Genomic DNA, 24,203 nt, shown 5'->3' on the forward strand with positions numbered 1-24,203 from the left:
GTGTCAGAGTATGGAACTGTGGGATAAGCCTCCCTGCTGTCCATCCCAGTGATTCAAACAGGTCAAACATCTCTTCTAAATCTATGATTTTATACAGAAATAAAGCTGTGAGTCTGTAACCCAAGCACAGTTCTACTGCAATTAATTCTACAGTGGTCCAGTAGCAGGTATGGGATTATGATCCTGGGCACATGTTGGTTTTTATGCTAACCAGAAGAATCTAGTAAGCTCTGAAGGAATACACAAGTGTATAAGGATAGGTAAGGCAATACTGGCACGGCAAAATGGAAGTCTGTGGGTTTTTTATTCACATACTGTGTAAAACCTGATTTCTTAGGCTCTGTCTGTACCCTGTCAGCTTGGATAGGGCACCACTTGAGCATCACATTATACAAAGTAGAGGAAGAGTGACATTGCATGGGATTCATCTCACCTGACTTTAGCACCCTTAAAGTTATGCAATTCATAGGCAGTTGTGCAGGCTCTCTGTAGTTAGCTTATAAAGACAGACACTTCAAGAGCTGTCTGGGAAAAATGGATGAAAGAAATCTCATCCACAAGGGAGTAGTGAAGTGTGCAAAAAAATTCACCATCAGTAATAGTTTTGCATGTGGTACTGTTTGTGTTACCAATAGTGCTCTTACCATATTTTCATAAAAACAACTCAAGTCATTTATATGTAACAAATATCTTAACTCAGTAACTCTGGATAAGCATGACAACTCGATCAGTCAGTTTTTTTACAATTAGACCAACTCTATAGCTAGCACAGGTTAAAAGAGTCAACAGAAAGAAAGTTTTCCTCTGTTGCAGTGCATGCTCAGCACATACCAGACACTGGATTCTTTGCCATTGTTTGGACAGACCTGTATGTGTAGTGCTTAGTTTTGCAGATGAGGGAATTGCTGATGTAGCACATCTGATTTACTTACACCCTCAGTAAAATATTTTTGAAGACATTTTTTCAAACACTTCCAATATAATGCAATGGACATCCTAGAAATCTTCAATTCTAGTGTGCTAATAAGTGAAGAATTGTCACTATCATCAGAATACCTCAGTCAGCAGAACTGGAATCTGTATTTGGGAGATAAAATTGATTTTTAAAATACAGCTGTTGTGCTTGCTAAGAAGTAGGACAGAAATACACAGAACAGTAGGAGGAAAAGAACAAGTTGGACAAAATGTTCAGATTTGCTTTATTTATCACTGTCTAAATGATGATCACTTTAAGACACAAAAATGGACCAACAAATCCAGAGGTGGGTTTCTTTGCCAGGCTCAGGAAATTTGCATTTTGTGGCAGCAAGAGCAGGGATCTCCCAAGCCCAGCTGTCTGTACGCTGCTCAGGGTGCTCCAGCAGGTCCCCAGGCCCACTGAGATGCTGCTCCTTGCCTGCAGCCCAGGCACATCACCCTGCCAAGGCACAGTGCTGGGTCGAAGGAGCACATGATGGACTGGGTACTCAAGAGGGGACACCATGGTTGGGGGGGTGAATTAGGGGATGCCTGAGGAAGTGGGCTCCCTGCCCGCCAGAAGCCAGGGGGGTAGAAGGAGCTGCACCTGCTGCTGCAACCCAGAAGGTCTCTCTCTCTCTCTCTCTCTCTCTCTCTCTCTCTCTCTCTCTCTCTCTCTTTGGTTTGTGGAAGGCTATGATTTCTCATCTGCAATGACTGCTCTTGTCAGTTTGGCAACCTACTCAGCTTTGTGCATTTTACCAGCTGTGACAAGGGTGAGCCTGTGTCCCTCAAATCCAGTCCCTGCTGATCACAGGCATCACAGCTGGTAAATCCAAAAGGGTCTGCAAAGAGCTACTCAATCTGCTCCCCCTTCTTCTGCACGGAGCATTTATCCTTATTTCTCTAAAGGTATTTTGTAAGAAAGAAAAAGCAATTCAGAGACAGCAGTATGGCACAAGAAGAGAGGTGCAGAGGACACAAATATTGCCGTGCCTCTCCCCCCTCAGCTGCTGTGATCCACACTCCAGAGTAAGGGGACCTCAATCCCTCTAGTCAGTGTCAGAGCAGGAAGGCAAGGCTGTACTTCCATGTTTCTCAGTTGTGAAAGTTAACAACACATTAATCATTATCCGAGGTAATTGCTTATGGATACATATGGATCTGTTTCCAAACTGCACTTCTAGAAACTTTGCTCTTGGAGCCACATGAATAGTTCTAAGTAATTGCTTTACTAAATGGAACCAAAGACAGAAATGCAACGAAGTGAAGAACTGAGTAGAGCTTTACTAAATACTGCCTTGGATCACAAAGTTGTGCAGGGCTTGCTCCCTGCTGGGGTGGTACTAATCTTAACCACTACTCTTTGCCAAAGAGGAAAGGGAAAGAAAATGAAACTAAAAGGTACGACTGTCAGTGCTCAACTTGCACGTTCAGCTCCACTGCTATATGTGACTGCACCAAATTAATCCTGACCAAACGCACCATGCAGGGAGTGAGGTGGGTAATATAACACTCCCCTGTCACAAACCCAGCAGCCTGTGCACAGCACAGGGCAATGCTCTGCTCCTCCTGCTGCCCCCAGTAAATCTGCCTTGCTAGAAGGCTGTTACAGCCACAATATATTTTCCTTTTTTTATTAGCAAGAACATTACCAGCATGAATTACATACTACAGTCCTATCAAATTCAATTCCTAGCAATTTCAGTGTGACCTGGAACAAAGGGATTACACCAAAGATTAATATGGATAAAATATGAATATAAAATACAAATCAAGAGAAACTGTGCATGTTGTCTGAATAGGGGAGTATAAAACTCAGCCCTGTTCAGAGCTTCACAGTCAGGAGTGGATGAGACAATGAATCTCCTGCTGTTACTGAAGTTAAAGCAGTAGGTCTCAGTATGTTTTCCAGACAAATTGATTTTGTTTTATGCATTATCACATTATGTGTGTGATGGTCATTGTGAGAAAGAGATTGCTACAAGAAGCAACAGTTGTTTATTGAAAAGGACAAAGTTGTCACAGCTTGTAAAGAGGTGTTTCTGTTTGTCTGGTAGCTTTAAGATACTAATTTCCTTTCACAGGATAGAGCTTCCTCAGGTGGGGAAAGAAGTGTGGGAAGCCCTAGCTAACTGAACAGACTAGATTATCACAGTGTTCCTTCTTTGAGAACACAGATTCCTATCTCGTAAGAACTGATGCAAATTCAGTGAAATAAGTGGGACTACATCTAGTAGTTAGTTGTGAAGCTGCCAGACACAAAATGAATGGAGCATTTAGCATGTTCTCCATCATTTTCCTTCTGGGTCCTTTTCTCCGGAATATGATTTGTCATTATTTACTTTCTAACATACTCTAGCAATTTGTTCTTGGCATTGATGCTGAATGTTGTTGGGGGTTCAGATATAGAGAACTGGTATACAGCACCCACAGGTGCAGATGGGAGGAGGATCCGACCTTATGCTGACAGATTATGTTTCACTTTTTCAGTTACAAATGAAGTAAGTATCAAAGCACAAAAAGAAAGCTGAATGATATCATTTTATTCCAGGACTCAAAGCTATACATGGCCTTAAATGAAAGTAGTTTAGCCATCAGCGAGCTGATACACAGCGGTTCTGCAGATCTCAGTGCAGCCCAAAGAAGCACAGCATGGAATCCTTGTTTCAGAAGTCCATGGAGTTACTTGCATGACTAAAATGCATGCTGAGGTGGTTTGATATCATGGAGACTTAATGGGAAGGAAATCTGACAGGCACTGCAGTTTTCATCTTGTAAAATAGTTTTTCTTTCGGATTAATTTTCTGTTTCTCAGCAGAAAATCTGGCTTTATTTTGTTTAACAGGCATAATTTACCAAAGGAAATAATGACTTCTGACACAAAACCTGACAGACTTCTCAGGACAGCTGAACCTGTGCTTTTGACCACCTGTAAGTGGCAGCCACTTCCATTAGCAGTTGAAAGACTTCTAGTCACCCCCATGACTTCTTGTCTCCCTCCTCCTTTATTAAGTCCCCGTGTGACAATCAGCCACGTGTAAAGCAAAAGCTGACTACCCACTGGTTTGATGCTGCAGCAGTAATATGTGTTGGGTTGCTCAACAGTTACTCCAGAAAAGTGGCTCTGGCTCAACCAGGAGCTGCTGAGTTGCTGTCAAGCCAGGGAAACAGTGTTGACTGACTGGGATGAAGGCAAAGAGGTTGACAGAGGTGCTGACAAAGGGAAGCAAGACATGCCAGGGGAAAATACTGAGTCCAGAAGACCAAAGGTATTGTTGCTAAACAGGACAGGAGAGAGAAAAGTAGGAAATTAAATACTGGAGGAGGCTTTTCCTCCTATGGTTGTGTACAGAGAACAGGAGTACTAAAAAATTCTCAAATCTGTTTAAAGCATGACAAAAAGAGTAACTGCAGTACACACACACTTTGCGCCAGGCTATGCAGCATGCATCTGTACATTAAGGAGTGATCTGCAAACAGCCTTATGAGCCACAGACTTTGGCGTTTATAAGCCTTAATAAGTGGAACAACGTGCTTCTTCATGGATAGCTTCAAGTGTTACTTAGCAGAGCAATCAGTTCAGAACAAGTCACTGGAGACATGTGGGCAAGTGGAAAAGCTGGGAATAGGTGGTTTGGAAGCAAGCAGAGGAGTGGCTCTGTAATCACTCCCATGCACTGAGGGATGAGGACCTCGAATTGTGGGAAGACTTTTGTGATCACAGCACTGCCCAACACCACCTTTTGCAGGTATCAGCTCAACAGCGCATGGAGTATACATAAACTAGGACTGTTAGTGCCACAGGTTGGTTTTTTTTCTAAAAAAAACCATGGGAGCAGAGCAAGTAGAAGCCTTGTAGTAAATTGTCCTATTATCATGAACAAAACGGGGGCTGAAGTGAAAGGTACAGACCCCATCCAAGAGGCACCTCTAACATGCATGTAGGAAAAGGCTACCTCAGGATCCAGAGCCTCAAGCTCTCTCCTGAATGTGGGTATTTCTATCTGGAAACTGAACCAAGTTTGGCCAATTCTTTTAAAATGCTCTTCTGGTATCTTTTGTGCAAATAGCCTAATGGTTGAAGCAGTTGCCCATGGAGAGGGAGACCTAGGTCAAAGGTACCCCTCCAGTTGAGGGTCTCAGCTTCTCAGCCTGTTTCCCCCCAGGTGCTCCAACTATGACACTGTACAGAAAAGACGTCAAGACTAAGTGTGTCAGAAAGCAAAAAAAGGTCACAAAAGACAAAACTTTGTGATTCAGTGCCCGTTGGGTGTCTCAGGGACGTAAACTGCTGTAAAGATTTGTGGGGTAGGACTCAGAGTATTCCCACAAGAGATGGACAGTCACAGTGCCACGTAAACTCACTTCCCGGGCACGCAAATCCTGCAATCCATTCTGTCCAATGCCTACTTCCACTGGAAAGCGGGAGGTTCCTCCAGCAAAGTTGAGATGCAGGTTTTAATCCTCTCATACCAGGGTTGACACTGGAAGTTTCCCACTTGCTGAGTGAATTCTCTAATCATGGATAGGTTGATTTATGAAGAACAGAAATATTGATCAATCTGGCTGCTACTGTAAATGGGATTCAGCAAAATGCATACTGGGTCTGATCCAACCTGAAAACTCCTCTATTTCTAAACAGGCAACAAGCTCAACAAAATGAACAGTTTTAGCTAATGGTACTGTATAATTAATTCACAGCTATGCAATAGTCTGTTTCCTTACTTTCCAGTTGGGCACATGCATTTTGGTTTAACCTTGTTGAAAATTTTCAGATTTATATACCCTCCTCCCCAAATGTTTACTTTCATAGTTTTTAACTGCAATTGGTGCACTATGTCTATGCTGGATTTAGCACACTGTGGCATCAAGCACCCCCTACAAGCAACATGTCCTGAGCGTGGAACACACAAGTGTGTCTTTCTTCAAACAATACTCTTTGTGGAGTTATACTTGTGTCTAATAGTTCCTATTATTTCTGTCCTAGATTTTTCTTTTCATTTGTCCTTTTAAATGTTCTTGAATTACTTCTCTTAGTCTGCATGGCTGCTAATATGTTTATGAATTCAATGAACAACTGAAACTTGGAGGCTGAAAGAACATTATTTCTGCTCATCTGCTTCCATAAAATGATATTTTCCAATAAAAACTGAACAAAGAACATGCTGATACAGATTTTATGCACATAAGCATTTTCTCTTCATTACTTAGAATTAGGTGCTTAAAATATTTTGATATTATAACTAGGTGGTTAATATATTCATAAACTAGGTTCCATAAATCCATGGTAATATTTACATAGATCCATATAAAATATTTTACACATGAAAACATGTAAATTTAAAAACCCCAAAGCTTGACCTATTTCAATTTCAGCCAAACTCTCTGAGATTTCACAATGTTGCAAAAAAGCCACTGGAAACATGCTTCCACTCAACGGCATGAATGTTCTGAAGACTTCCTTAGCGTAAGATGATAAAAAGAAATACTGTACCAGTTGGATCAAAGTCTGGAAAATAATCTGGACAATTCTGAGCAGTGATTCTTCCAGCAGGGGTGTCATCCCAGCACAACCAGCCATCCCACGTTCGGTTGCAGAACAAACCTGGACATTTAAGAGGAGTGCAGCAGTTAATGCAACACACAGTCACTTCTCAACCTGCTCTGTTACAGCCTCTCAGGGAATATTGCCATCTGCAGACTTGTTAGAAATAATCCTTGTTATTTCTACACTTTGAGTGGCATTCAGGTGCTACAAGGTACTTGTTTTTGCTGACCTGATGTTAGTGGTGTTCATTTTGCCGGAAAGTAATGTTTTAAAACTTGTTGAACCGAACTTTGAATGTAGGGTCTGATTGTATAAATTATTTTTGATCCTGCTTATGTCCTCAGCTGCAAGCGTGTACAGACACTAGTGGCACTCAAAGACCTTACAGACATCCGCTTTTCATTTCACTTTCTGCTGTTCAGCAGGACCAAAAATCAAGTCTTTGAAATGTAGATGTCAGAAGGGCTTTTACAGGGACGTCCCAGCTAAAAGCAACATTTGCAGAGACAGTTCCCTGTAGGGTTGTTGCATTGCTCCACACCAGAGATCGGTGACATAACTACAGATGCAGTGAGGCAGGTGCAAGACCTATCTGTAACAGGAGAATTCTGCCTGCTGATGGTTGTCTGCGTAGGCATGCTGTGATCCTGTCCTCATCATGCCTCTACTGGGAAGGTAGCACTGTGGAAGCTGTGTCCCCTACAAGGACTGTTCTGAGCCCCAGAAACAGCAGCCATGCTAGGGAGGCAGAACACAGCTCATTCTTGATTCCCACTACAGAGATGTTACATACATGGTCCACAGAAGACTGCTTGCTGTAACACAATTTTCTGGCTTACTGTGGATTTATTCAAGTAACACATTAACACACACCCCCACCCCCCCCACCCCCACCCCTGTATTTCTTAGTTATTTTCCATTTAAAATCAGTTTGTGTTTGGGAAAATATATCTGTCATCATGACCATAGGTTAAAGGGAAATACAGCGAGAAGATACATCTTGCCTTTTTTTTGCTCTGGTCCAAAGGGAGTTTCAGAATTACTGCTATGACCATGTAGGTTGTTTTTGAAAGAATCATGTGGAAGGCACCTAATAACCATTGAAAGTTAATAAAATATGAGCAGCTAATTGCTTCTGGTGTTTTTGAAAATATTCACAGTTAAGCCTTCTTACTGAAGCAAGAAAGCTGTAAAAAGACATCTGAATTGTTCAAATTTGCACCCATAACTGGTTTTAAGTCAAAATAGTTGTGGATTAAAAATTGAAAGCATAAACCATTCCAAATTATTTTTTCCCAATTAGATGCCTAGCAAAAAAGATATTTTAATGAACACATTTTCTTAATTAGCCAAGATTTTATGCCCTTCTATTTTTCCATTGTCAAGTTAAATGTGCTAACGCTACTTGTTCACATAATTCATTAATTAATCACTGTATCAGCAGTTTGTTATCTTCAGGCATTCCCATGTTTTCTAGCTTTGAGATGTATCTGAAAGACTTTTAGGAATAGTTTTGTAATACCAAAGAAAAAGAAGAGTAGAAGATATTTGCAACTTGAGCTTGTATCTGAAATACACTGCAGAATGGGGTTGGTAGGAATTTCTACCTTTAAATCCTTTGCCTTGCCTGATTAAAAAAAAAATAATAATCACTGATGTTGATCTATACATTGTGGAATGTGTCTTTCAAGGTAAGTAACAGGATATATATGCACACATTCATAAATATCTATATATACACATATATATAGATATAGACATGCATACATATATATGATTTTTTAAGTGATGTAGGAAATAAAATGATGTAAGTAATAAAACAGAAAAGAAAGATTTGAACACCATATTGCCATATCACCGGCTAAAAAGACTACATTTTTGGATGGACGGGGAGCGTGGGAGTGCTGCGCTGTCCTGGAGGGATGGTCAGGTATTCCCATGTGCCTGAGCTCCTCATTTTGTTATTTCTTTGATATTAAAGGTCATCAATTCTACTTTGAAATGGGCAAGATAACTGTGTGTTCACGGTTCATTACTTCGGCTCTGCTGACACATGCTGCCACAGCTCACCTGTATTATATCATCTATCTGGCTCCTGAGCATGAGATACTATGCAGTTCTCTGCAGTTCACTGCCATCAGCTTTGAGCCCCAGGATTATGAAGGATTTAAACTACCTTTGCACCAGTCTACAAATATGCTACATCAGGGACTGCAGAGAAACCAGCGAAAAATTAGACACATCTTGGCTGGCTCTGTAAAGTCGTAGCAGACACTGGGCTTTCCTGGGAACTCCAGTGTTAGACTCCACTACTGTTTATGCTGTTTATCCCAGTATACCCCTTCAGCTCATATGTTGGGCTTTTCCTCTCACGAGTCACCCCTACAGTTGTCCTTTGTATTAAGGGAATTTCACACCTCATCCCATCCTCCCTTTCAAATTTGCATCCAAGAGACTTAGATCCTTGTTCCCTTCCAACCCTTTATGAAGCGTAAATGTTGGAGGGCTGGTGAGAATCCTGTAATTCAGTTGAAAATGCAACTTCAGTAGTGTTGGCATCATTCCTCACTCATTATCTTCATTCTGGGTTACAAATTAATTAAGTGCATGTTGCTATGGTCATAACAATCCCCAATGGCATCACTTAAATCTAGCTGCCAGTCAAAGGAACACAGGAACTGCTGTGCTGTCTGACGGCTGCGGGTCTGACACTGCTGCCCTCCTGGGCTAATGCTGCCCTTGAGAACGCTGCCAGGAATTCATATGTCATGGGACACATGAATTCCCAGCTCATGCTGCGAAAACACTTCAGCCCTTTGCAACTAATCACACAAGCAAGGTGCAAAAGAAAGGTGAGTACAGAGGAACTATCAATGGATGAAAACATTACATATTTATAAAGCTGGACACTAAAAGAGTAATCTGAGCAGACAGCAAGTTATTTCCCCCTCAAGCCCAGCAACTAAAGGCTTGTTTATGTCTGAAACACAATGCTTTCTATTTCGTAACCCTGTTTAAATACTTGTGGGTTTTCCTCATTACTGGCCTGAATGAAAACCTATTTGAAGCAATGGGAATATTTTTATTCATTCCAAAACATTTTGCATCAAGACCTGAGTATCTTAACAACTAATTATTCTTTGAGTCTTACAGGCCCCCGTAAAATCTTTGTCTTTATTCTTGCATTACAAAAAATCCCACATTATCACCACCTCATCTATTAGGTTGGGTTTTTTTAATCGTGTTTTTTTAATATCTTTTCTCTTTAAACTGTGTCCTCAGTATCTCTATTCTTTACTTGCATAAATCCCCACAATGTCTCTATTATTTTTCTGTAGACTCCTCATAACTTCTTCCATATTTTCTGTGGGAAAAAGTGACCAGAATGCTCTGTCCCAACCAGAAATGGTGCTTCATTTATACTGTGCCATTGTAGTACCACTATTATTTGTCATTTCTCTTTCTGTTAATCTTAGTATGTGCCTCATATTTGATAAAGATGGGTCCTCAGTGCTTTATAAATCTCTTTTTGCTAGTGTTACTGCTGAATATGGAATACCTGGCACATCTGTGTTGGTACAGAGCATGGCATCTATCAGTCAATACAAAAATGACAGAAAAACGAAACAGTGAGCAAAGCAAACAGAATGACATTTCTATTCAAGAGAACACTGTTGACAATTGGTTCTTTGTGTGAGCTTGCTGAAAGGTTCTGGACAATGTCATTCCATAAGCAAGAACAAGAGACATTCAAGCAGCAAAGCACTGAGCCAGACATGTAGGTGACAGGGGTACCGTCTGCATGGGCGGGAAGAGAGGTTCATTCCCTGGGCTTGTTCCAGGCTTTTTTCTTTCTCAGCACTTAGGAGGATGTTGAGTTAGTGGGAATTTGACTACTGCTTACAGGAAAGAAACTGCACCCCAAGGAAGACTGTGTAGAAGAAAATGTTTATAGTGATAAAAGCAAGCATGGTAATAGACAAGCAGATTTTTTAAAAAGCTTTTTTACCTTTTTTTCTATATGGAGGAGCTCTGTTCATCCTCTCATAGCATTTGAACTGTGAATCTATTATCTTCTGTCGTATGACTGAATTTTCAGTTACTACAGGCTCTAATGTAGGATCAGTATAATTTACAGTAGAAGAAAGACTTGGAACCATTCTCTGTACAGAAATGAAAAACTGTTAGTATAAGTGAATAAACTAGGGGGATAAAATAAAAAGTGAGGATCAGAAACCTCTATTATGTATGCTTCAAAGGCCTTTTACTTGCAAATGTGTCTAGCATTATGACACGCCTTCTACTGCTTGCAAAGTAAATGCTGTATTTTTACTACTTCACATCACTATAAACTCAGGATTTAAACTAAGCCCTTTTTCTTGGCAAAACAGAGGACCATTAGCTACTTGATAAAGTTTTCAAAATTTTTTAATTTATCTTAGCTATCTGCAAAAGAATTTTTATCTGCCCAAGGTTACACCCATTTTATTTCTGCCCACTCATGCTGATTTCTCTTCAGGCTGCCCAGACAAAGTATCTCAGTGCCACAGATTATTCCATGTTTTATTTCACCTGATTTGAGCTCCTTCAACTGTTAAGGTCATAGAAACACAGGCTAGAGAGTTTAAACTTCACTACCTGGATTTAGCTCCTAGTTAAGCAAAGTGTCCCTACATTTAAGAGTCTGAATAGAAAGGTTTTCTTTGAGCAAATGGCATCTTCTGACTTCCACTCCCAGCTGCCTGCAGGGCAAAGGGAAGGGTGGTTGCCTCTGGAAGGCAAAAATCTCAGGTAGAAAGGTCAGCTCTCCTTTTTTTCCCTCCCTCCCTCCCTCCCTCTGCTGCACAGCCCAGGCCTGTGAGCCAGGGTGGAAATGAAGTGTGGAGCTTTAGTTAATTCTCTTCTGCCTTAATCCTGTATCATCAGGTCACTTCTCCGTGTGAAGGTGATCGGAAAGGATTAGTTCCTCTGCCTCCCCAAGAAAAAGCAATGCTGCTGTGGTACTTCCCTTGACGACCCTCTATTTTTCCCTGTACTAAACCATGCTAAAGTCATCACAAAAACATACAGGGTCATTTACAGGTTGCTTCAAAATTTAGGACTCTTATAAACACACAAACTTGATGGTTTTAGCAGCAAATACTACTAAACAGATCTTGAAGCAAGTGTTTGTAGTAGTTTGAACTGAAAACATGACAGGTTTGAAATTTCAAATAGCTTAGTTCTTACATTTTTGTTTCCTCTTTTTTTATCGTGTATCACAAGTAGTTGTATCTCATTAATACATTTTTTTTTTCCCATTTGCACAATTAAAACACCTTGGTAAAATACACAGCAAAACCACAGTATGTTGGACTTATTTAAAAAAAAAAGCCATTGCTCTATCCTGATATTTCTGTGCCAAACCATCTCAGTTTAATCTTTTTATACTCTTACACATAATCAATTATTTTTTCTTAATCTAATCTCTTTTGATAAAAACATTTTAATTTTCAACTGCACACAGCTACTATCTGAAGACTGGAGGACAGTGAAGGCAGTTGAAATAAAATGGGAAGAATAATAAGAAAGATATTTTCTGGCAGAAACAATTTTATATAAATTTTATGTGTATGTATACACACACACACACACACACACGCACAAAGCTATACTTAGACAGTGAAGCCATTTGGAACATTTCATCTAGCCATCCAAGTGAAAAATTAAGCATCTAGAAAGGCAGAACAAGAAATACGAATGAAAATCAAACATCACAGATCCCTCACTTATGAAAAGAAAAAAGGGAGTAGATGGAGTCCATGAGGATCATTTAGAAACCAGCCAAGCAATATCCTAAATCCAGTATGTAGTGTAGAAAAATGCAGATGATGTTCTTCAGACAACCTCAGGTCCCTCTTAGCCCTTCATGTATCGCCACAGGCTTCGGTACTTCTCTGAAGTGATTCATACACCATGCTTATTTTTTTCATTCTTATTTTGAACAATAGTTCCAATCTGTTTGCATTCAGAAGAGGAATAACAGTATCATCAATGAAAGATAGGGTGAATTCCATTGCATCGCCTCTCTTCTCGACAATTCCTCTGTTATTCTGGGTCAGTCTGAGAACACACGCACATTTTGAAACCATAACCATCTGATTATGCTTAGAAAACAACACCAATTTTCCCTGCCCTGGAACAATGCTTTTATTTTAGTTTTGTTTTCTTCTAGAAAGGAGATGATCTGTTCTTCACATCTGTTTGACTAAACATATCAAAATCATTTCACACTGACAGAGACCAGAAAGACTGGTGTTGCTGGCCATAAATCGTGTTACAGTTTCATTTGCTTTATGTGTACAGAATAAAGCACAACACAGATATGACAAATGGCAAGTGCCAGCTACACAGATAGAAACTGTAGAAATTGTTCAATGAACACCTTTCCCAGATTCTAACTTCTTTTGGAGCCTCTTTTACACACCATTATTAAAAGGACAGACCATTTCCAGAAGATTGCATAGTACAGAAACATAAACTGAAATAAAAAATAAGGTATGCTGTCAGAAAATTAATGGTTTATTTACATCTTTTAACTGGTGAAGATGTAAGAGTTTGTAACTAGGGATGATGATTTTGGGGGTTAAGATACAATTCAGAGATCAAAGACACCTTATTCTTAAAAGTCAGTTTCATAACTTGCTGCGTGTAAGGGACACAGCTGTGTGTAATCCAGCTCCTGAAGAGGTCAGCTCTTGTTGGGTACAGGTTAATGGGAATATTTTAATACTTGGAGACAGAGAGTACCTGGGGTGGTGGACAGGATAAATGTCTTGGATTGTTTAATTAAAGGGGTCAAGGAGGAATACCCATTCTACTGCCTCTGCACAAGGAAATCATGGCCCATCTGAAATTGCTGTCAAAATTTCGCTTGCCCACATTTGGGCCAGGAATTCACAAAGAGGGATTAAAAATACGGATGAGACTGCATCGCTAAGGCTCAGTGGAAATTACTTCATCAGTAGAAATCACTTAATGGCCTGTAGTAAATCTAAAGCAAGTTTGGATAAAAACTGGAATAATAATATTAAATTATAGCTGTCTCTTAAATTATCTAGCTTTTTTTCTTTTTACCAGACACAAAGACCCAGATTTTCAAAGTTGCACAAAAAATCTTTCTGGGCATTTTTGATTTAATTGAATAGCTTGTGTGTGAAATCAAATTAAGGGGTTATACATAGGTGTGTTACTGGTATTGTTAATCTGTGATATGCCCATTAAATGTACTCTTCCCTTTGATTGCTATTACTCACTTCTGTTTGCCTAGATTTGAAAAGCTGACCCTAGAAGTTTGACCAATATTTTCTTCTACCTTAAAATCAGATGACCATTTCATCAGACTAATGAAAAATTAATTGGTGGATTGCTGGAGGTTGAGCAGTCCATCTCTGTTTGCAATGCTGGTGCTTTCTACTGCATGCAGGAGAATCAAACATCCACCACCACTCCAGGACTCGAGCCTAAAGCCTGGCCTCCCTGAAGTCAGCCAGTGGACTGATGACCCAGCCTTATATTCTTGGGGCTCAGTCAGACAAAAATCTTGATAAAGTTTGTCATGTCAGATATTATTACTCCTTTTAGTCTTCTTGCGCTTCTTACTGTAGGGGTCAAGAAAGGGCAAACAGGGCTGAAAGAAATCTCTGGGTCATTATTCTCTTATCAGAGTAGCAGGAGCTTGGGAGTGGCTACATGGCAGGGAAAGCGTGTGTCTGTGTCTGTGTGTGTGCTCTCATGCAATTAATGATTAGGAATCATCTCTGCTACTACATTTTAATTACTATATCTAGGTATTTTAGGAATTAAGTTTTACAACACAAATTTGCACCATAAAAAAATGCCAAGATGAAATAATTTTCACCTGGTTACTATCGACAGTACTGAACACATTTTGAATGTTCAGAGTCCACTACTGCACATTAAAAACCCTTCCCATCCATCCATCCATCCGTCCGTTATTTCAGATGGAAATATAAATGATGTTGATACAATAAAGGAATGCCTCATTCATTTATAAATATTCTTTATTAAAGAGAAAGAAATAATTCACAACTTAATAATCAGGATGTGTTCATAGCCTGAAAATGACTGGTATGATTTCTTCAGAAGAAAACTGTTTAAATGATGTCCCATGCAGCAGTTTAGCAGCCGTACATATGATGTCACTCCTAAAAGTCCAAGTAAATGACGTCATACATACGACCACCAAGCCACCACGTGACAAATGACTGTTATAAGAAAATGAAATATCATTACAAAGTGAAAAAACAGGCTGTTGGGAATGCTGAAGTTCACTTTATACCTAGAATTAATAAAGGAATCTAGAGAAAGCAATTTGGCTTCATTATTAAACTACATTGAAATGAACAAATAGTGTCCGGGTTTCTGTAAGACAGACACCTGCTATTAACTCGTGCAAGACTGTGCCCATTTCTGCAAGACAGAGGCCAGATAAGGCAAGCATAAATTTCCTTCTTTTTTTTTTCCACAAAACATTGGACATGATGAACAAGCATCCCCAAATATTTTTCTTCCACCAGCAAGGAGCTTGAAGTACACTAACTGTTCACTATACATGATATTTAGGAAAAGAAGGTATTTGCAGCTTTTTTTGCTTTTGTTTTTTCCCTCCTTCCACTAAATACAGTAATTTTGCAACATTTATTATCGAGCTCAATAAAAATATATTTCAAATTCTGGATGCTCTAAGTGTTTGTTATTGATTTCGATAGCTCAAACATTCATTTGGTACAAATCTTTTAAAACTGCTGTGTGTAATCACCACTTTGTGGGTCACTAAACTCCTGTCCTTCAATACATCGTATCTTTGAGTGAGAGCTCAGCATGATTTAGACTGGTTGCAGAGCCCCTCTCATACTTTGATTATGTTTGAACTACTTTTCACAGCTGCTAGTGTTAGCACAGGGAAGAAAACGACTGATGCCTTAGGAAGGTCATTAGTGCATGGTACTCAGTGAACATAATAATTTCTTATTCATCACAAATGCGCTAGGAAACAGCAGACAATTTCTTTGGGGAAATACCTCAGCATGACATGTTTTACTTAGCCACTGAATGTTAACATTTTCCCATAATCCGTTGCTGTTAAGCAGGATGGAAATCACAGTAAGATCCCATGTGACTTAAACTGCAGATTTTGGCAGCTGTTTAAACAAGCACAAGATTATCAGCCACAGTAGGTGAAGACAAGGCACTTGTAATGAAAACCAACTCATGAATCTTACAGTTCTTTTCCACTGCAGCAGGATTTGCTCACAGAAGGAAGCTTTACTCCCAGAGTAACCTGATGCAAACTGCGGGCTTTAAAGGAAGACTGCAGACTACTTCATGGGTTTTTGCTTGCAGCTCCCATTAACATCTTGTGAGAGACCTCTTTAGGGCAATCAGATGCACAGCAACATTCTTGGTTTTTAAAAAGCAAAGGCGGAGACAAAAAGTCCTGATCACTCACGAGACTGGGTGAACAGAATAGAACACCGCATTCCTCTCCCTCTTGGGAAATCGTGAGCAGTTCGAGTCTCAAATTCTCACACTAATTCTCACTGCCTTATATCAGCAGCTTGTTTTCCTGAGTTCTTGTGCGAGAAGGGCTCCAGAACTTGCAAGTCCACTTGCTTACAGATTGAAGCAACCCATAGTTACAAAGGGAAATGCACACTACAGACCAACAGCTTTCAAAGCCATGGTCTCAGGTAATGAGACCCAGGGGGATCTCATCATCCAAGGATGGGAAGCCCCTGGGCTTCCAGTGATACCAGAGAGCAAGCAAGGCTCTGATGAAGCATGCCAAAGGAGGATGTGATAGATCTTCAGCAGCTCTTCTGGACCATCAAAGGGTGGGACCTGCTCTGGACCAGATGATGGAAGAGCTGCTGTCTGAGCAGGAAAAGGCTTGTGCTTACAGTATCCACACGAGCATGGGTTTTAGAGACTCATGGTGAGAACCACTGACTGGGCAGGTGGCAGGAGCCCGGGGGCACATGACCACACTGCCCCACCAGTGCATATTACATTCCCAGCTGCAAGGATGAAATGGGTACACAGTGAGCGGTGCCCTCATCATAGTGGCAACCATTTTACTAAGTGGCTTCTGGAGACTTGCACCTACCCCAACTGTGTTCCAAAACACACCAGTTTGTGCAGTTACCGACAATCACATTTAGGCTTTCACATAGTTAATTTTCCATGTTTTGTGAATGGGAATTATTCACAGGCCCTTCAGGAGCTGACACAATGTACCAGACTGGGTATAGATTAGTGACTGAAGCTTGGTAACAATTTGACAGATTTGAACTTAACAAACTTGTACAATTTGTTTTTTACTCAACATTAATTTATTTTAAAATACAATCTCGGTCTAATGGACCTAATTGAATGATAGTGTGGTCTTCAGCTGGACCATCCATTTTGTCCTTTCCGTCCACTTTGTGGTTTGTCGGGACAACAACTTTGTAATATGAGAGAACTACTCCAACAATTCTCATTTACAGGATAAGACCAAACTACCATTTGTTAGCACTAGATGACAATTCTTACTTGATAAAAATCAAGCAGAGAACAGAACTGTCTTTTCTCAACGTCCTGCAAAATTGATCGGTCACACAGGAAAGAGACCCAAACTTGTTTCCTCCTCCTCATTCTCTGCAGTTCGATGCCCCTGGACACACCGTGACGATGTTCCATCTTTCTTGTGGAAAGAAATGGGCACTGAGGAGATGAACTAATTGCTCCAGTACACAGGGGCTCATGTACTTGAGGAAACAGATCTCAGTTACATTCTGTGGCTCTCAGTAATTACCAAAAACTAGAGAGCATCAGGAATAAAGTGAACTAAAAAATAATGAACAATTAAATTTATTAGAATTCACTTTGAATTGTAGAGGACTATCTGGTGATGCATTATTATGCATTCAAAAGCAAGAGAAGCCATCAAAGAAGACAATAAGGAGTTAATTTTATTTCTAAATAAGGTTTTGGAACAATTGGTGCTTTAGTTTTTGTTTGGCAAAGGTGAGTTATTATGGACCTGTACACAGAAAAGTGCTATTCATTCTATGCAAAAAATGACATATGTAAGAGAGATGGTTTCTATCGGAAGGTACCAAAACTTCTTGGTGACAAGTCTAAAGGAGACTGTGGGGAGAGGGTGTCTATGGACGCCATGTAACTATGGTCTATGATAAAACATGCAAGGAGATATGGGATGAATCTGAGGAAGTCTGCAAAGCACTGAGACTGTATACAGAGCAGAGAGTGCTCCAACACTGAGTGTGTTAGGGAATCACAGCTACACAAAGAAAAGATTTCAAGTAAAAAGCATGTCCTTCTCAATACTAGTGACCACTGCAGGGGGATTGGCTCCTACAGTGTGACAAACGGCATAAGCAGAGAGAGAAAGCAGAGGAGAAAGCAAGGGCCTCAAAAGGTTGTGTTGCTTTGCAACAGCGTGAAGTCACCAGCTGGGAATGCAGGACACAGTTGACAGTAAACCATCAAAGCCATCAAAGAAGAAAGATCTGGAGGATGGTTTGTGGGGTGGGTAGAGAACAGGAATGAGAGATCACCCCTGTGTCACAAATCACTTCAATTACTGTATCTTTCTCAAACTCAGACAGTGGCTGACATGTAAGTTCCAGGGGCTCATGGCTCTGGGAATCAAGAAGTGATTAGAAGAACCAACAGATTGGGAACAGTTTTTTTGGAAGAGAAAGAAAGACACCCTTTTGTTGTTACAGACCACAAATAAAATGTAAAAGAAAATAACATTTTCTACCAGTTACCGGTCAAAAATTTTTGGAAAAATTACTTATGACATGTATTTTTCATATTTGATCTAACAGTAGTGTTCTGGCAAATGTCATTAAGGCAACAAAGCTTGTTCTACTTCTATGACTGTGGGTTTTCCCTTACCAGAAGATAAACTAATCTTGGAGGTGTCTAAGTAGATCACAGTATGGCCAACTGCGGTGGGGAAGGAAGGAAGGAATATAGAGATTGGAACAGTGAAAATGTAAGGAAACTTGTGCTTAAGTTATCCATTGAGGTTGGAAGTTGGAGAGCCCTCTGGTGCAAGGATACCTAAAAGGAAGGGGATGCAGATCTCATTGTAGAATTTCTTAATGCAGATCTCATTGTAAACCCTAGTCCTGGAGTACTGCAGGAATGAGCACAGAACTAACATTGCACACATGCTATCATGGGTGAGAGATTTAAAAGATTTGTGGAGAACGGGGCAAGGATTGGCTCAGTCCTTCAGCACTGACCTACAAATCAGATGCTCAGAAATGCTGTTGACAATTTTAGTTATCAGAAAATTTACAGTCCTGTCACTAGACTGGGGAAGAAAAATGATCTGGAACTGCTCTTTCAGTCGGCACTGGCTTGTTATAGGAAGAATCACTGGGTTTTTTTCCAAGGCCCCTGTCGGGTTGTGCAGGCCAGCTGGGATTCAAACCCAGAAGGAAGCTGGTCTCTATCAGACCATTTTGTTAGAGAGATCTCTGACCATGGGTGATTTCCCAGCCAGTGCATTGCTACGTGCATCCCTTGCAGGGCTATGTGGAACAGCCACAAAAGCTCACAACCACCAGAAATACTCCAATATATCTCACGGCAGAAGAATTCTGCCAAGCACTGGGATGGTTCCTCAGATCATTAATTTATTCTGGACAAATTATTTTGAGACAAAGTTAGCAGAAATGCATCAACTCTCCTTTGTTCTTTAGTCGGCTCTCCAGCTCTTCTTTGGTTGAGGGTCCTAATCCTGAACAATGAATTCAGTATTTTACCAACGTAAAGTGTTCTTTGCTGTCCTCCTGGGTTCTCCACAATCTCATTTATTTGTTTTACTTTCTTCTATCCATCACTCTCTTACCATTCTCTGCTTTCCTTCCCTCTGTTTTATCCATATAAATTTAAGTGGCAAACAGTACCCTGGGCAAGTTAAGCTAGGCTGAGAGAAGTGGAGGGACACAACCCAACCAACAAACTAGGAAGAGCAGTCTCTACTGTTCCCCAACATGTCTTCTAGTCCATTTCTACAACTTATAGCCAGAAAGGATGGGAGCTGATGGGGGGACGTGCACAAAAGTTTCACATTCAGGTGCTGGAAGAGAACACGAGAAGCAGAGGGGCGTGAGGAGCTAACCAACAAAACCAAGAAGAATAAGAATCAAAGTTTTCTTCAGGAACACAGAGATAAACAGTTAGATGAGGAATAAGGTGGCATCCAGCATGCAAGCTACTCATATCACACCAAGGTAGGAGAGGTGCTTGTTCCCAGTAATATCATTCAGACATATTCTGACTGTTCTGTAACTGAGGCTCTGGGCAGTAGTCTCAGTTCTCACAATCGGTAATATCTACTATTTTATGATAATTGCTGATTATTTCAGGTTTCACAAGTAGAAATAAGAGAAAGCATTCAATTTACATGAGGGGTATTTAGTCAGGTAGAAATGAAGTTACTACATATTTAGGACAGGAGTTACTCAGCCATGGTGCATACATTGAAATAACTGTTATATTCACATTAAACAGTTGAAAATATAATTTGAACTGAATACCGTTCACTGAACTTTATTCTGTTATTTTTCATTTCAGTTGCTTTCCTAATAGCAGAGTAACTATAAACAGTGAAAATCCACAATTACTGAAGTCAGTCTAAGTCTCACACAACAGAGTTAAGGGAGTTTTCAAACAAACCATGTCACTGATATGTTGTAGCCTGTAAAACACAGAAATGAAAAATCACATACATTATCTTCTTCTGACTTGCAGTTCTGTCTCACCAAAGACCAATATTTTCAAGTTCAAAATTTAGAAACTTTATTAACCTTATTTTGATATTTATCAGTGAGGGAACTCATTCCTTCATCTGTGCAATATAACAAATATAACTCAGTACTCATTTTTCTAAACATCACCACAGGTTTAAATTTGGCAGGTGTCACGAGCAGTTCAGTTTTCTCATACTTACAATTAGAAGGATGATCAGTAAGAAGCAAGTGTGGGTTGTTGTTTTCATTGTGGAATCTTCCTGGAGAGACACGTTGTAGCTGACCCTTCTGTGAATTAAACAACAAAACCAAAAGCAGTATTAGACTTTATCTGTCAAGATAAACTCCTTGTCTTTGTGTATGAGCATCCTTCTAGACTTAAAAGTGGACTCTGTGTGTGTGTGCGCGCCCCCAGCCTTGCATGTGACCGTGTTTGATTTCACTGGATGCCAGTATGTTTTTAATTTGGTCTCTGTGGATCTCTGGTGGTGAGTTCAGCTGATCTGGGGTACAGATGCATGTTACTATGTCACCAGCAGCAGATCTGGGTTAAGCTTTGTCTTTGCCAGCTGAGGCTACCTTGGTTGTCTTGATTCAGCTGCTTCTAACCTAGACATATGGCTGCAGACCTATGAATAATCTGGGTATTTTAAAACCAACCTGAAAACCCCAGAAAGATCTGGTTCACAGATAAGCGTAATGGCAGCTCAGAAGGCATATTTATGGGCTAGAGAAGGCCAGAAGTTGTGTAACTTCTAGCTAGGTGAACAAGCAAGTGTGGCAGGAAAAGAGAGAGAAACTGGGAACACCACTGTGGGATTACATACTCCTTAATGCAGTCAGCTTGGCTAAACTGTGGATAGACACAAGGCAGTGCAGCCCTCAGGCATCAAGAATGACTGCTTCAGTTGCACAAAGTACTGGGGAGGCAGAGCATAAACACGACTCCACAGGCTTGGAGGAAACTGGATCAGCCACTTTTTGTTTTGTTTTGTTTTGTTTTTTCCTAAATCAACACCCGTCTTGCCTTCTGGAAAAATTATCCAGGGGCCACCATGCATCATCATATTGCTTCACAGTTGTGGGAGTTCAAGCAAGCAAAGCTCTTTGCATTAACACATTGGTGTTGGTTTTATAAAAATGGAACTTCTGCATTAGCGTGAGGAACATGGCTTTTGTCAAGGCCCAGTGCCTTCTGGTGTGTCATGGACCACTAGTGGTGCATGGGCTGAGCAAAATGCCTATAGATCACCTTCAGCCACAGTAAGAAAGACAGTGAGCACTCACAAATCTTTAATTTTCAGATAGTTTAAAAACTAAGTGAGGTGTTCTCTACCCAGGCAAACAATCCTGTGAGCACTGTACATATCTGAAAGACACAAATTTAATGGGAAAAAGGTACATGGACTTGGATGTTTAGTCTGCTTGACATGTAGTGAGCAACACAATCACTTGTGTAACATTCATCTCTGCAACAGCACTGAAACAGCTTTTCTCATCTTGAAATTATCTGGAAGGTCATCCATTTCCAAAGCAGGAGGAAAATACGAGATCAGTTGTAACTAACCTCATCTAAAGCAGAAATATGTAATCTCAAATGTAGTAAAGGTGTGGCACTTCCAGTTCAGTGTAGCACATGTGGATGTAATCTCCTACCAGATCCAAACGGGAGAGTTGCAGTCATGTGTCACTGAGATTACATAAAACACAAAGTGATGGAAAAGAAGGTTGAGAGGATTTGCCTCTAATAAGGAGCAGCCTTATTACTGCCTGAGCCTTGCCAGAATCATTCTGGTGTGACAGAGGTAACAGGACAGGTAAATGACATAGAAATAATATGCGATTACGCTGTCAGCCACATATTTGGTTTTGATCAGCAATGGTAGACAACTCAAAGTAAAAATTGGACAGGTAAATCAGAGGAAAATGACTGCAATTGTCTGCGTATTCTCCAGACTATTCACTGCAGTGTGTGCTTGTTCAAAACTGACAGAAAGATTCATGAAGATACAAACAATAGGTTTTGGTCAGCTGTGCAATCAGCAGACACACAAGCATGAACATGGCAATCATGCCGTTACACACTGTACTGTAAATCGTTCTGTAGTGTGGTGTAAAGCCAGTCTGGTTGGTGCCTCTACTCTTCTTGTTAGCCTCATTAATTCTGCTGCATCTGTGGGAATTTGGTAAAAAGCAGGCAAAGAAAGGACTTTGCCTTACAAACTGTCAAGAGTTTTAAAATACACAACACTTTCCACAAATGGCAGAGATCAACACAATAGTGACCCAGAAAACATAAGCAAAATCAATAGCAGATGAAGTTACCTCTGATACATCTACTTTTCCTGTATCATGTGCTGGCAGTGTTTGCAGAACTATGTTGTGTTATAGCTGTAGCTGCAGGTAAATCTTATCCTTGTGAGATTTTGTGAACATTTGTTATTATGCACTGAGCTATTTAAAATGTTTCTTGCTCCCGTCTCTCTTAATTAAAAAAAAAGCCATCTGCAAAATCTTTAACACATTATTCTCCCCTCTGTTAGCTGTGATGACAGTGCCATATGATACTACATACGAGTAAATGAGTAAGAATTATTTCCCACGCTAAATCTTATATAGTCTTGATATTTCTAGTCATCTTCTAGCCAGCTCTAACCACAGGAATGGCTGACATGCTACATAAAATCCAGAACCTCTATTTGCTTCCTCTTTTCCAGTGACAACAATTTCAACAATATTTTAACAATCGAAGTATAAAGCCCCTGACTAAGAAGTGGTTTTTCTCTCTACTTTAACCATAAGAATGGCCCGTAACACTACAGCACACTTGGGTTAGCATCAGTATTGGATCAAGAATGATGATTGCATTGAAATGAAAAGGTACACGCAGGTAAAAAGTGTTGGCCAATGGGCAGGGCAGAAACAACAGGAAGGCAGAAAGACTCACATAAAGGAAGCCCCAAGAGGTGGACTCTGTTAGCCTCTGGGCAGAGGTATAGAGCAGCATCACCATGCCTTTGCTCCCTTCTCCAGTGATCCAGGTTCATGTGTGACATGACAGGCAAGTTGGGATGTGCAAAGCAGTACACTCAAGTGCCCTGGGCTTCGGATCTTCCGTGCTAAAGTATCAATTTTTTTACACCAACTGACACTACTGCCCATGGACAGCTTGCTTGCAGCTGAAGGGAGGGTGGACAGCTCAGAGCAGCCTCATAGACATCATAGTTGCACTGGAGCTGTGCTACCAGGAACATGGGGAGAAATCAGAAATGAGCATGGTCCCCAGCACACACACCATGACTCAACCACACCATTGGCTTCATGACAGTACCCACAAAGGCAGCTTCTCCTTGCTGCCTTCTGGCTGCTTATTACCACCTGGCTTGTGTGACCTCCACAGCCACACTATAGGGCCACACTGTGAAGCAGGTCAGGAAATTAGTTTTCAGCTACACACTAAATAGAATACATGTTTTTTTATGACTACAGATGGAGGAACCATAAATTCTAATCTTTCAAGCTGTTTTATGCATAGACATTTTAGATGGCTCTTCATTGCAGATGTTTCAATGTGTGCACGAGGTTTTCCTGAGATGATGCTTATTACAATAAACAACAGTAATTATAGATAATGTACTGATAGTTCTTGGGATCACTGGAGCTAATATAAGGATGATTATTATGGGGATTTAATACAGTTTACAATGATCCAAAAATTTGTTTCATTTGCTTAAGTTCTCAAGAAGGTTTTAGGTGGTGTCCTGATTCCTGTTTCCACAATATTTACCCTTTTCCGTAAGACCAACAATGTCCTTGCTTCATGTTAAGATAATATAATGTGCTTCATGCATTTAAAT

At 40.3% G+C, this 24,203-nt stretch overlaps 1 protein-coding gene across 1 annotated transcript in view; it reads right to left on the reverse strand.

Moving 5' to 3' along the window:
• The window catches only part of CALCR (calcitonin receptor), a 169,674-nt gene that overhangs the window by 49,991 nt on the left and 95,480 nt on the right, over window positions 1-24,203 (reverse strand). Inside the window, exons 2-4 of the mRNA XM_074897996.1 lie at window positions 20,547-20,634; window positions 10,518-10,671; window positions 6,455-6,565 (exon numbers count right to left, since the gene is read on the reverse strand). Of these exons, the coding sequence (XP_074754097.1) occupies window positions 6,455-6,565; window positions 10,518-10,671; window positions 20,547-20,594 (313 nt within the window). The 5' untranslated portion in view covers window positions 20,595-20,634. The remainder of the gene's footprint in view (window positions 1-6,454; window positions 6,566-10,517; window positions 10,672-20,546; window positions 20,635-24,203) is intronic.

The sequence above is a fragment of the Athene noctua genome, chromosome 2 (assembly GCF_965140245.1).
Source record: "Athene noctua chromosome 2, bAthNoc1.hap1.1, whole genome shotgun sequence".
Lineage (NCBI taxonomy): Eukaryota > Metazoa > Chordata > Aves > Strigiformes > Strigidae > Athene > Athene noctua.